Below are 14688 nucleotides of genomic sequence, written 5' to 3'. Positions count from 1 at the left end.
TGGCCCCCTGAGCGGGCCGGCAGAAGGTAGTGGCGGGCGGGCGGGCGCCGCTGCTCGGCCCGGGTCGGGGCGGAGGCCGGGTCGCGCCTCTTTGTCTCCACAGGCGGCAGCGCGTCCCCGGCTGCCGGGCGGAAGTGGGACGCGCGGGTGCTGGGCCACAGCCACCGCACCATGAGCGACATCCGCCACTCGCTGCTGCGCCGCGACGCCCTGAGCGCAGCTAAGGAGGTGCTGTACCACCTGGACATCTACTTCAGCAGTCAGCTGCAGAGCGCGCCGCTGCCCATCGTGGACAAGGGCCCCGTGGAGCTGCTGGAGGAGTTCGTGTTCCAGGTGCCCAAGGAGCGCGGCGCGCAGCCCAAGGTGCCTGCCCGATCGTGCCCTTCCCCTCGGTGACAAGCAGTTGCCAGGCTGCTGGGTTCTCGCCCTTGGCCTTGCTCCTGCAGCGGCCCCCCACCCCCAACCCAGCCCCCTACCCTGCAGTCCTGCAGCATTGCTCAACCGCGTGCCTGTTTTGCAGGCGTGTGACAGTCCGGCTCAGAAGTGTTCTGGGATGAGACTTCGGGGACTGTCCGCTTACCTCGCTAAAGGCCTGTTACCTAGAGTCTAAAACTGTGTGGCCTCCGAGATGATACTTGATGAGATATGACTTTTTCCTGAGCTTGGCAGTAGCGTTCCGCTCCCCAGGACCCGGGATTCAGAGGGGCGAAAAATATCCTGGGGTAACTAATGGTAGTTCCTGGTTTCTCACCGGGTGAACTAACGGGTATGTGAAAGCCACATTTCTTATAGCTTGTCCCGGGTTTGTTTTACAGAGACTGAATTCACTTCAGGAGCTTCAGCTTCTTGAAATCATGTGCAATTATTTCCAGGAGCAAACCAAGGACTCTGTGCGGCAGATTATTTTCTCATCACTTTTCAGCCCTCAGGGGAACAAAGCCGATGACAGCCGGATGAGCCTGTTGGGAAAACTGGTGTCCATGGCGGTGGCTGTGTGTCGAGTTCCAGTGTTGGAGTGTGCAGCCTCCTGGCTCCAGGTACGCTCTCCAGAGTTCCTAAAATCTTCTTCAGAACAAGTGAAAAATCATTCTTAGGGGAAAATTATAAATTAAAATAACGTACAGTCTCAAAAAAAATTTTTTTTTTTTTTTTTAAGATCATTAAATGTTAAGTTGTACAAATGTTTACCTGTTGTTTACTATCAGGGTCATTAATTTAACTGAATCACTGGGGAGGTCTTTTCACACATATCATGTTCTTAATCATTACTGCCCTGGATACTCATAGCTGTATTCCTATCCTGTTTTTATTTTCAAAGCATGACAATTCTTGGGGACATAATAGTTTGTAATGGCAAGTTAATTTTTTTTCTTAATGAAGAAAAAAAGGCCTCGTCTTTAGAACAAGTGAAAAATCATTCTTAGGGGAAATTTTTTTTTCAATGTGTTTTTTTGTTGTTGTTGTTTTTTGTTTGTTTGTTTTAGTTTTATTGATTTTTACTTTTTAAAATACAGGACAGTGGAATGCATTACAATTCTTATTACACATATAGAGTACAATTTTTCATAGCTTTGTATATAGAGTATGTTCACACCAATTCATGCCTTTATACATGTACTTTTTTTTTGCATCACAATTCTTATTACACATATATACCACAATTTTTCATATCTGTTTATATATAAAGTATGTTGACACCCAATTCGAGTCTTCATACATATACTTTGGATAATGATGTCCATCACATTCCACTGCCCTTGCTAATCCCCTACCCCTCCCTTTCCCTCCCACCCCTCTTCCCTATCTAGAATTTATCTAATCGTCCCATGCTCCTCTTAGAGGAAAATTATAAATGAAAATAGTATTATGGAGTCTCAAAAAAGGGATTTTTTTTTTTTAATATCACTATATGTTAAGTTGTACAAATGTTTACCCACTGTTAGAAGGTAGTACTTTTCTGTAGTCAGTAAACAGGTGAATTGTTTTGCCTAGCTCTAGGGTGACATCACATAGTTGATAACCCTTCAAATGGACATATCAAAGGAAAAAGTATATATTTACAATAGGTTTAGTGCTAGGTGATATTTTGGGAAATTCATTTGTTTTGCTTTTTTTGCTTCTCAAGGTCTAAAAAATTAATAATCTACTTAGTTATTGACCAAATTTTTGACTAATCTATTCCTTAGCCAAGTTAACAATTTATCAGTTTCATAAACCTGCTTTATTCCCAATACTTGAAAATAAAAAAACTTTTGAGGTGCTGGGGATTGAATCCAGGTTCTTGCCCATGCAAGGCAAGTGCTCTACCACTGAGGCACATCTCAGCCCCAAAATCTGTTTTTTTCCCAATTTAATTAATAGTTTTTCTTATAATCTTGTTTATGCATAAAATTTGGCTAACAAAATCATATTATTTGTAGTACACTAGAGAATCTCAGTGAAGTTTATACCTTAATTCTCGCCAGTCCAATTTCTGGGGCATCCAAATTAATCATTAATATTATATTTAATCTCAGGATTCCCTTTATCCCTTGACAATCTATTGAAACCAAGTTTAGCATCTTCTAGTTTTTCATTGATGTCTTTTGATGATGATGTGCTGGCATTTTGATAAAATGAAAGCAGATGTCAACAAAAAGATCTTGGTGGTTTGGGTCAGGGTTGCTACCTGGGGTTAGGGGCTTTAGCTTTCTCTTGAGGCCAGGTGGAGATATCAGTGTTCTTAGTGGCAGAGGACAGGCCAAATAAACAATCTGACCATGCTGTCTCCTTAGAGTTTCTGCTGTAGGCCCAGTTAGTGCCCTGGAGCTGCTGCATAATGAGCAGCTGCTAAATGTGACCAGAGCTACTGATAGACACATACCTGGAGGGAGAATGCCGGGGGAGAGTGGTGATATAGGATTCAACAGTATTGTAGAAATACGTCAAAAAGAAGAGGATTATAAGAGGAATATGCAAATTGCTGCTCTAAACAGACATTTTAATCATGTGGGTTCTCAGACTCATAAATCTTTTCAAAGTGGTAGCAGCTGTGAATTTTTACCTGCGTTGTGTCACCTGGAACATTTAACATTGTAAGAGTTGTCATTTCTTCACCTGAGGTCAAGTGATCTTTCCTAAGTAAACTTTGAAGCAAGATCCAGCAAATGTTTTTGGCAAACATTTTAGTCTTTGCAGATCATATTATCTCTGTCGCAGCTGTTCAGTTCTGTTCAGCCCTTGTAGTGGAAGAGCAGCCTTAAACAGTGGACAAACAAATGATCATGGCCACATCTTGGTAAAACTTAATTCACAAAGGTGGGTAGAGGGGCAGATTTGGTCTGTGGACTTTACATTACTAAAAGAAGCTGTTAACATTTCTCCTGGAAGTGGTTCTGCTAGTTTTGGTGGTCTTCAGCATTTGTACATAGTTGCTGCCTGCTGGGTCACCACACGTGTAGTTACGTGGCCTGTGTCTTCTTTCCAGCGGACACCTGTGGTCTACTGTGTAAGACTTGCCAGGGCTCTCGTGGATGACTACTGCTGTTTGGTGCCAGGCTCCGTACAGACACTGAAACAGATATTCAGTGCCAGCCCTCGATTCTGCTGTCAGTTCATAACATCTGTCACTGCGCTCTATGACTTGTCATCAGGTAAAAAAGTTATACAGTAAAAAAAAGTTATACAGGTTATTGCCATCAGAGAAGCTTCAACTAATTGCCAGTTTTCTTTTCCAGTGAATGCTTTGGCTTTTTTTTTTTTTTCTCTCAGAAATGTACTTCTTTATTTTGGGCCTAAAACTAAAACTCTGGACAGCTGGACCTATGAGTTTCCTCAGTATCCCCATTGCCTGAGTTGGAATGGGTAGAAGTGGCAAATAGCTCAAATGCCAGGGTCTGAAGTCGGTGAAATGTGGCCTGCCTCTTTATCCCCTACTTTTTATTTTGAAAAATTCAGAAAGTTGCAATATTAATACAACAAACACTCATATACTTCTCACCTAGATTCAACTATGAACATTTTGCCATGTATTAGCTTTGTCCCAACGCACACATACACATAATTTTTTCTGAACTAGTAAGAATTTATTGCTGATATCATATACCAAATATGTAAACACATATCTTCTAAAGAATAAGAACATTATCTTATACAACCATGTTAACATTATCATACCTGAGAAATTTAATGCCAGTGGAATTCTCCTGTGATATAGCCTATATGCAAATTTTCCTACTTGTCTCAATGTTTTTATAGTTTTGTTTTTTTTTTTTACTTAGAGGGATCGAGAAAATTCAGGAGCCAGTCAGGGGTCACACATTGAATGTAGTTGGCATTTATCCTTAGGTTCTTTAAATCTAGACAAGCTTCCCAGCATTTAAAAGTAATTTCTTATTACCTTGACATGCTCAGGCATGTTGTTTTGCTGAATGCCCCTTAATTTGGACATACATGATTATTTCCTTATGAAAAGTTTGAGGCTGCACCTCTTTGACAACAGTTCTACCTAGGTGATGAGATGTCTTCAGTGTTTTGTGCTGGAAGGTACACATGCTAGTTCTACTCTTTTTTTTTTTTTTCTAGTTCTACTCTTAGTGAAGTTTTTGAGATGGTAGAAGTCCTCTTAATAGCCACAGAATAGTGTTTGGCTTTGACTGGGAGAAGCCCATGTCCCTTATCCCTGTCTAATAGCAGAGCTCCCTGGTCAGATGTCCAGTTTAAAAAAAAAAAAAAAAAGTTGACTAGCTGTGGTCAGATTGGGGTGGGAGACTCAGATCCCTACCTACTTGGCTCTGTTGCCCACTTTTTCTCCCATGGGTGAGTTCTAAGAAATTTGGGGCTTTCTCATGCACCAGGTTCTTCTACAACTAGTCCCCATGCAACCCCTGCAGTATTGTTTGGTTCCCAGGCAGGGGCTATGCCTATTATTTTTCCATTTGGAAAAGTTATGGTCCCTCATGGGTGGCTCTCTGTGTAGAGCCAGGTTCAACGCCTGCTTTTCTGCTGTATTCCAAATTCTTTCTTCTTTGCCTTTTGCTCTTGCTCAGAGAGTTGACAATAGTTTTTTATCCTGATCTCATAGCTAAAACAGCAGAATGAGAACTTTTTTTTTTTTTTTGGTACTGGGGATTGAACTCAGGGCCACTCAACCACTGAGCCACATCCCCAGCCCTTTTTTGTATTTTATTTAGAGACAGGGTCTCACTGAGTTGCTTAGCACCTTGCTTTTTGCAGAGACTGGCTTTAAACTCATGATCCTCCTGCCTCAGCCTCCTGAACTGCTGAGATTACAAGTGTGCACCACCACGCCCGGATGCCTGGTCAGAATAAGAACTTTTGATGATACTTCCCCTATTCTTTTTAGTTCAGTATTGGTCTTCACCAGCTCTCTGACTATATTTAAACCTCCTTTTATTTGTAACTTTTTTCCTTGTTTTTAAACAGTTTAATTATTTAGAATGTTCACATGGAAATAGTATAAACTATTTATATATATATATCATATTCCTATGCTAATTCCATACTCGTTTTTTTAAAATATTTTTTTAGTTGTTGATAGATCTTTATTTATTTGTATGTGGTGCTGAGAATCGAACTCAGTGCCTCATACATGCCAGGCAAGTGCGCTACCGCTGAGCTACAACCACAGCCCCTGCCCCTGATTCCATACTCTTTAAGAGCAGTTTGCCAGCAGGTCGCAGTGGTGCACACCTGTAATCCCAGTGGTTCAGGAGGCTGAGGCAGGAGGATTGCAAATTCAAAGCCAGCCTCATCAACTTAGCAAGGCCCTAAGCAACTTAACGAGACCCTGTTTCTAAATATTTAAAAAGGGCTGGGGATGTGACTCCATGTCCCTGGGTTTATCCCCCAATACCAAGGGATTTTTAAAAAGGCAGTTTTCCTATGGAGTTGTAAATAGGTCTCTTATAGAGTAGTGCTGTGCATCTAGGGTAGAATTTTCCCTAACTTGGTCCTGCAAAGGTTTCCTAAGAGCTGTTATTAGCTGGGAGCTGTGTTCAGGTTTTCGGTCTTCCAGTGGGAGAGACTTAATTCAAATCCAGTTCATAGCATTGTAGTTGGTGTTTCATGTCATCAGTTATTTCAGGCCAATGGGACAGAAATTATTCTTAACACTGGGAATGAATGAATTAACATGTGGAATAAGATATAATGTTTAGGGAATACCACTGACAGGGTGTATCTAAGACATGGTGTTTTTCTTGTAAGCCGACATAGAAGTCTGGTGTGTCAGTGATTCCTCAAGCCACTCATCACAATCGTGGTCCTGGAGGGCCAGACCTGAGACTGCTGTCCAAATGGTGATTGGTGCTGTTCTTTGGTGCTCCTGCTAACAAGAATATTCTGAGGGCGTTTGTGTCTTCCTACCACACACACACAAAGAAGCTCACCTAACCGTGCAGAGCCTCTTCTTGTTGAGAGCAAGAACCAGTCTCTGAGGAGGAAAGTGTGGAGTTTTAGGATTGAGTCACTAAGTATGCATATTTACATGTGTGCCCATGGCACACATCCACGCATGTACACACTGACTTCAGGCCATTGGACACCTCGCTTTGACCTGGGGCATACAGCAGAGGAGCGGGCACGAACCTGGAGTTGTCCAGACAGAAACATTTCAGGGAATCAAGCACACAAGAATGCCAAGTGAGGGTTGGAGACAACAGTGCTCCTTGCTGCTGCTGTCAGTTCACCACAGAAGGGGCAGTCCCTTTATTCCAAACAGTTATAGGAACAATCTTAGGAATAAAAAACCAGCTTCCAGAGAAAAAAATAACTGGAAATCTTATCCTTCAACGTGACTTACTTCACACCGTCTCCTCTTTCATGCTTGGCCCGAAAGGGGTTCTGTCATCCTTAGTTTTCCCTTGAGTTGTGGGGTGTGCTGTCCCAGAGAGGAGGCTGGGGGCATAGCCAGCCTGAAGGTATAATATGCCAATCCCGGGATGGGCAGTGTAGTCTAGTGGTCTAAGAGAGGCTACCTGAAATCAGATCTGAGCCTACCACATCCTTTTGAGTCCTGAGAAATTATTTAACATCACTGTCTCAATTTCCTCATCCTTTGTGTGGGGGTGACAGTTTTGTGAGGCTTAAATGGGTTAAACTCTCCTCATTATTATTGTTCTTGGTCTAGGCCCTGGAATGTGCTGGGTCTCAGGGATCACAGAAGGCCAAACTTTTGCTTTTTTAGACTAGCTTTGGAGTTGGGGTGGTTGTTGGTAGTGGACAGAAGACTGACGGGACTCTGAGCTGCTCTCGGAGGGGCACCATAGCCATTACTGTACAGTAGAGGAGATGATGAGTGTAGGGAAGAACCCTGCTCACAAGGGAAGGAATGGAGTGTAGTGGTAATTTTGGACATAAAAAGTGTGGAATTTTATTTAACTTGACACCCAGGAGGATATTTCTTCAAACCATAATGGAGCTGTATGAAATTGTTGACTTACAAGTGTTATTTCAGCCTCTATATTGGCCAGAGGGTCCTGGGCACTGGGGTTGTAACATTGGCTAAGATAGGAGTCCCAGCCCTCATTGGCGGATGTTCTAGGAAAGGAGACAGAAAATAGATAAACTAGGCAGTAATGATCTGAACACCAGGCAGGAAGACCATGAACTTAGGGATTCGTCTTCCCTTGTCCACTTGCCACTCCTGTCTCCAACATCAAGAACACTTCTGACTCAGCGGTCTTTGTTTGCAGATGATCTCATTCCACCTTTGGACTTGCTTGAAATGATTGTCAACTGGATTTTTGAGGACCCAAGGTTGATTCTCATCACTTTTTTAAATACTCCAATTGCAGCCAATCTACCAATAGGATTTTTAGAGCTCACCCCACTCATTGGATTGATCCGCTGGTGCGTAAAGGCCCCTCTGGCTTACAAAAGAAAGAAGAAGCCTTGCTTATCCAATGGCCACGTCAATAACAAGGTTGCAAAGGACTCGGGTGTGGGGATAGACAGAGACTCCCACCTTTTGTACTCAAAACTCCACCTCAGCGTCCTACAGGTTCTCATTACGCTCCAACTGCACTTAACTGAGAAGAATCTCTATGGGCGCCTGGGACTGATCCTGTTTGACCACATGGTCCCACTGGTAGAGGAGATCAACAGACTGGCAGATGAACTAAACCCCCTCAACGCTTCTCAGGAGATTGAGCTCTCGCTGGACAGGCTGGCACAGGCTTTGCAGGTGGCCATGGCTTCAGGAGCCCTGCTGTGCACGAGAGGTGGGTGCCTTCCCTGCCCAGGCCTCCTGGGAGTGGCAACAGCATCACCCAGGCAGAAAGAAGATAGGGCTCCTAGACAGACACTATTTTTGACTGTTTTAGGACTTCTTTTTTTTTTCTTAGTGGATGCAGGGGAGGAAGGTAAAAATCTCAGAGCATCTCAGTGGTACTGTGTCACTCTGCTCTCCCTGCACCCCCCCATCAGAGTGTTAATTTGCCAGACATGACATCTGGGCATCACCTGGCTCTTTTGACCCAGAACTGGGGACTCCTGGAGAGGATTGATCATTTTTCCTCTTGAGGATTCTTCTTTCTTCTTTTTTCTTAAGGCATAATTGACATAAGTAAAATGCACAGATATAAGTGCAAAGTTAGAGGTGCTTTTAGCAAATGTATGTGTTTACGTAACTTCTGCCCTGTCAAGATGTGCATTCCCATTGCTGTTTTGAGGATTCCTGAATTCTTTTGCATTTCAGTGCTTGAACTCTCCCTGGAGATTGACCTGGTACCAGTGACCCACTTGAGTACACTTTTTAGCTGTTAATGCACTCACAAGAGTTGCCTGTGTCCCCAGCTGATGGTGATGAGTTTACTGTTTTACCACTGCTCCTGTGCCTTGGGTGTCTGCCTGCCTCTAGGTTCTTTCCCAGCCACCTGACAAATTGCTAACAAACCTTTCTTCTATTTTGGGCCTATTTGTTAAAGCAAAAACTGAAAGAAAAGAGGGGCCAGTTTCTACAGATGCTGGAAACATGGAGTATCAGTCTCTATTTGCTGCCTTGTTAGCATCCTTGAAAAGTACCTCAGCCAACAGTTCACCTTCTCTCCCGTCTGCTTCTTAATAATGTGTCTCCTTAATTTCAGATGACCTGAGAACCCTGTGCTCCAGGCTGCCTCATAACAAGTAGGTGTCCTCCAAGACTTCTAGCTGGGCTAGCTTTGCTGGGGCAGAGAGGGAGGATGGCAGATGGCAAAGCAGAGTGGACCCATTTGTCCTGCATTCCTTAGGGAGAGGTGGTCTTCAGGGTCCAGAGCATGTCTCTGTAAGGAAAGACATCCTTTAGGACCTAGTGGTAAGTGGGGAATATAAATGTTAGCCTAACCCTCATGAGAGGAGTCCTAAGTAGAGTGTAAACATGAAACATGCCCCCTTTTTTAAATTTTGTGGTGCTGTAGATTGAACTCAGGACCTGCCTGGCACATATTAGAAAAGTGTTCTACTACTAAGCTACACGCCCAACCCCTTCCCGCAAGAAGGCCACTTTTGGCCAGGTATGTGTACCTTACACACAGGTACCACTGTGCCTGACCTAAAGTCGCCTTCTTGCAGGAGTCAAGAGAAGGCACTCTAGGTGTCACTCAGCTTATTAAATCACTGAGCTTCTATTTGGTAGTGAGGGTGGTATTCTGGCACTCCATTGGTGACATTTTGACTTACCCAATCCTTCAAAGGACCATAGTAGAGTACAGTGTTAGTAATGTCAGGGCTTGGGCTTCTAGCAGCAGGGACCTACCTAGTTTCTGAGTGATGCTGCTAGATTTGCTGTGACATTTGGGCACTCTTCATCTGTCTCTGAGCTTGGTCTTTCCTTTGTCAAATGGGGCAGGACTCATCCCTGCCTTGCTAGGGTAAAATGAGGTGGTGTTTGTAAATTTCACATTGTCCCTACCCCATGGGACTCTCTCCACAACCGCAGTCAGAATGAAAAGGCATAATGTCACACGGATTCTTTTAGAATCCTGGCCCTGCTACTTCCTGTCTTTATGACATTGGTCAAGTTCCTGCCTTCTGCTGCCTCAGTCTTCTCATCTGTAAAACCACAATAATTATAGTTCGTGTTTCCAGTCCCCCTTGCCTTACCCCACCTGAAGCCTTAGAGTTTTATAAGGTTTGAATGAGTAAAAACAGAAAGTAATTGGAACAGTATTTGATGTATGGCATCTAGTGTTACCTGCTTTCACTCTCACTGTTCCTTTAGTAACTTAGAACTTTTACTTCTATGAATTTATCCTTAGAAAAGAAGCTAAAAGGTATGTGTACAAAACTGTTTCAAAAAAATTCAGTATTAGTAGCAGACAGCTGGTAGCAGCTTAACTGTCCACAGCACAGGGAGACTTGGTAAGTTAGTTGTGATGTGTCACAAGGGTAGAACATTATGTATCCACTTAAAATAGTAATTGTGAGGACTGTGCAGGGAAATGTTTGCAGTTGAAGACAGAACTACTTGGCACAAGGACAGATTTATAGAGGTGAAAACAACTGGGTTAAGTTGGTAAAATCATTAATGCTCTTCTTTCTTTAGATCATCAGATTGGTCCTTAACAGGGAATTGCTGGGCTCTGGGACTGGCTTTGGCAGGCAGTGTGAACAGGGAAACAGGGCAGTGCTGCTCCACTGTGACTATCATGGCCACCTAGGGCCTGCCCCGCCCGCTCTTTAGAGACATGCATAACTGGAGGCCAAGGGTCAGCTGCATGCTGAGGAAGTACAGCCTGGTACCATGGTGGGGACCCTGTTATCCAGCCCAGACTGTTGTCTTCGTGCAGGGGCAATTAGCCTGAATGGAGGTGAGGTGATCATATAAGTAATAAAGTGAGGAGGACATAGCAGCTCACTTTTCCAACAACAGGCTCCCTAAGGCCAGCTTTCCCTCAGAAGGCCCCACTGCTCCTTTTCTTTTTTATGAACTCCAAGAAAATTCCTTGGAATTTCACATGAAATACTTTGAATTCTGGTGGTCTCTTTCTGTTAATTGATTTTCCAACTAGCCCAGAAACTTCTGGAACCACTTTTAATCTCTGGCAGGGAGTATATATTCAAACATACAACTCCCATTCTGTCTGTAGTACTTACTGGGTTTATAAATTTTGGATCAAGTTTCTTACTCTAGTTATAAAAAAGTAGTAGCGTAAATGAAAAGGGGATCAGAATAGCATTGGGCCACCAAGCTACACCAGCTCTTTTCATGCCCAAGACCCTCCTGTGGTCTAGCAGGTTGGGTTTGGTGATGAAAAAGACTGGTGTAGACCCTCTAGACATAGGACCCAGCTAAGCCAAGGTCCTGGGGTGACATTAGGAGAAGAGCAAGTAGAGCAGAGTGTCAGTAGCAAAACTGGAGGTCCTGGAGGCTAGGGGAAAGGCTGGATAGGATGCCTATGTCCTAGGTGTGGAAAGCCCTGATGGGGAGAAGTCCTGGGGAGTCGCTTACTTGAAGCTAATAATAGGAGGATGGAGTAGGCTGAGGTGGGGGAAACTGGAGGGGGTGAATGAAACTGTAGATCCTGCTGATCATCCTGTGGGTCATGGGCTAGAAAGGATAAGCCAAGGAGAAATGAATCTCAGAAGGACCCAGTGTTGAAAACTGATGCTGACTTCTCAAAGAGGATCTCTAGAACGTGGAGGCTGTGGAAAGGGAAAGGTCTTTCCTGAAGAGGGGCAGGTCCAGGTACTTCAGTGGGTTGGTCCTGAATGGAGGGGAGCTGGGGTTGTTGGTGAGACGTAATTGTTCAGAGACCCAGGGCGAGGTTGGGTAGTTAGGCTATGACCTTGGCATGGCAGATCTCCTGAGCAGGATGGTCTGCCCCTCCACAGCTGGGGAAATGGGTTCCTCAGGTTAGTAGGGGCTGGGCCAGGCCTAGGCTGTGTCTCAGCGGGTGCTGTGCTGGACTCTTGATTTCAGTATCATTTGAAAGACCGGCTTTTGTGGGACTTATGCTTGGACTTCAATTAGGACTCATTCATTAAGAATGACTTTGAGAAAACTATGGCCTCCTGTCCTGATCGCCAGGGTATCTCAGTTATAGTCACTGTAAGCGGAGGGCAGCTGAGACTGAAATGGAAGCTGACCTGTGGTAGGCCCCAAGCTCCAAGGGCAGAGAAGCTGCAGATGTCACATCAAGAGCTTTCATGTAAACCAAGGGTTCGGGGTGTAGACTGCTCCCTCCATATGTTGTTGCTGGGGGTTCTGGCTTTCCCTCTTCTGGTCCCTCCTCTCAGGCTCTGCCTGTATCCCAGGCTAAATCTTGCCACCCCTAGTTAATTTCCCAGCTCTTCCCTAGCTACCAGCCCCTTCCCTACTGCTGTGCTCACTGGTCACCTACTGAGAAACCCATATGACTGTCTTCATTGGTGTCTGTTCTGCCCTGTGGACATGTGAGGTGCCACTGTGCCTGGGCACTGGGTGCAGGGGATTGACTAAGCCTCAAAGTACATGTATTCAGAACCTTGCCCTGGAATCTGCAGTCCTAACACTTCTCCTTGTTTGCAGCCTGCTCCAGCTGGTGATCTCGGGCCCAGTGCAACAGTCGCCGCATGCAGCGCTCCCTCCTGGGTTCTACCCTCATATCCACACGCCCCCGCTGGGCTACGGGGCCGTGCCGGCCCATCCTGCTGCCCACCCTGCCCTGCCCACACACCCCGGACATACGTTCATCTCAGGAGTGACATTTCCATTCAGGCCCATGCGCTAGGCCAGCCCCTCCTGAGCCACCATGCAGCAGTGTGCCTTCTGCACCTGAGTTGAGGAAGCCCTCAGAAGAGGGTAGTGGTCCCAAAAAGAGGACCCTGGGGAGGCAACAGGTGGCCCCTCCTGGCTGTCAGACCGTCTTGGTTCGGAAGTTCCAAGTGGTAGCAGTCCAGGTGCCTACCTGGTCACATTCTTAAAAATCCAGATTGGATGGATGAAAGGAAAAATGTACAGACCTCTGCCGAGAGTGCTGGGAGTGTTTTTAAGTATGCCAGTTCCATGAGCTTTGGTTCACTTGCGTGTCATTCAGACATGGAGCCTGTGCCAGGAGGAGCACCGATGGGGAAGCTGCACCTGCAAGTCCACTTGTCTGGTCTCTCTGTGCAAACGTGACATGGCTGCCAAAAACACAGGCTTGTGCTGCAGCTCCATGAGCTCATAGCTGGAACGGTGTGACCCAAGCTTGTGTGTGGCTCAGGGACACCTGTAGGGATTTCCCGCCATCTTGGAAAGAAACTTCTCTGGTTTATCAGGTGTCTCTGAATTTTCCTTTCATATGTTCAAATAAAATTTTTCTAAACAGTTTTGTAGACTTTATGGAATTTTTGTTTCATTATTGTGTTTTTTGGGCTTGTGTCTGTGTATGTTGCTTTGAACTGAACCCCAGGCCCTGCACATGCTAGGCAGGCATTTACCACTGAGCTATATCCCAGCCCTTATTAAGTTATTTTAATAACTTACTAAATGTAAGCAGCGGGAGGTTTTCACCCCAGGCTGCAGTGATTGTGGTAAAAAGGTTGAGCACAAGTCTTTAGCCACTTTTGACTGAAACACTGTCTCCACCCTGAGCTGGGCCTCTGGGCTCAGCAGGCATTTGTCAGGTTCATGTTCTCTTCCCTCAGGTACAAAATAACAGCCCTCAGGAATTTTTTTCCCCCTAGCATACCATTAGAAAGTATCTGCTTTGAATTTTCATTAATTGGGGGAGGAAGAAAGGCTCAGTGACCATGTCACCATTTCTCTTCTAGCCTGAAAGCAAGAAGTGACATATTGTAACAGCAAACAATGGACCAGGAGAGGACAGATTAACTTGTATGGAAGAAAAGTAATCTTATTTACTCTTCTATTCTTGGTTGAAGGCCATGGCCTGGAAGACCAAACAAAACCAGGTGGCCTAACTCTGTGTGTGTGTGTGTGTTTAAAATCTGGAGTTCAAGGCATCCACCAAGGTCAGGAACATGAACTGAGGCAGTTGCATGTAAGAGCCATCCTTGGTTGGCGAGGCCACATGTTCCTTCTCGGGGACAAGAACTCACAGCTTTCCCTGGGCCCCTGGGATGTCAACCACAGCCAGGGCAAGGAACCAGCCAGCAAGGTGAAGCCCATCTGCAATCTGTTTTCACATTGCTTTAAAGAGCCGTGAACTATAAAGGAAATTTTCCTTGAGTTTGATTTCATTATCCCTGATGGAACATATTTCATCTTTATGTGTAAATCTGATATTAGACCAGGAACTGGAGGAGAGTGTCTGCTTCTGTCTCTTGGGAGGAGACATCCATGAAACAAGTGATTAGCTCTGGGCCCATTCTTCGTATTTTGCTGTTACCAAGTGTTTCAGAAAAAGGTTGAAAATCAGCCCTCAGTCACTCCCGTGTTCCAGACAGTCTGTGTAGTGCAACCTTCACCAAATGTTTCCAGGGGCTAGATGTGCCTTCATTCTTGGATGCAAGATGGTTCTTGCCAAAATAAAAAGGAAAAAAAAAAAAATTAAGAAAGCCAGAGTTCCTCTGGTGGCCATCCTGGCAAGGAGTACTTAACCTACTGGAAATGGGGATAGAAGCTGACCGTTCACATGTTGACCAGTTCTTGCTCTCTTCCTTATTAATAATGAAAAAGGATTTCTCCTGTTGAGTATTTTGTGCCAGGCCCTTGCTAAAAGTGTTTTGCATATATTAAAAATTTATATACTAAACAAAAATTGGTATATGAGAAAATATCTG

The 14688-nt window shown here is 44.7% G+C and overlaps 1 protein-coding gene across 4 annotated transcripts; it reads left to right on the top strand.

Moving 5' to 3' along the window:
• Window positions 1-46: 46 nt before the first annotated feature.
• On the top strand, window positions 47-13273 carry Ints15 (integrator complex subunit 15). 4 transcript variants are annotated; one of them, XM_046453808.2, is made up of 7 exons: window positions 226-363; window positions 521-722; window positions 816-1037; window positions 3467-3632; window positions 7695-8222; window positions 9087-9126; window positions 12491-13273. In XM_046453808.2, exons 2-7 carry the CDS (start codon window positions 639-641, stop codon window positions 12690-12692), a joined length of 1242 nt encoding a protein of 413 aa, XP_046309764.1. In that variant the 5' UTR covers window positions 226-363; window positions 521-638; the 3' UTR covers window positions 12693-13273. The 4 variants fall into 4 exon arrangements, with proteins under 4 accessions (XP_058438451.1, XP_046309763.1, XP_046309764.1 ...); XM_046453809.2 differs by having other exon boundaries at window positions 241-333; XM_058582468.1 differs by lacking the exon at window positions 521-722 and having other exon boundaries at window positions 47-333.
• Window positions 13274-14688: the final 1415 nt, after the last annotated feature.

The sequence above is a fragment of the Marmota monax genome, unplaced genomic scaffold, assembly GCF_021218885.2.
Source record: "Marmota monax isolate L192 unplaced genomic scaffold, Marmota_monax_Labrador192_F-V1.1 WCK01_AAM20220418_F8-fsc00338, whole genome shotgun sequence".
Lineage (NCBI taxonomy): Eukaryota > Metazoa > Chordata > Mammalia > Rodentia > Sciuridae > Marmota > Marmota monax.
Note: the sequence above shows the minus strand (reverse complement) of the source record. Positions and strands in the feature narration are given on the sequence as shown.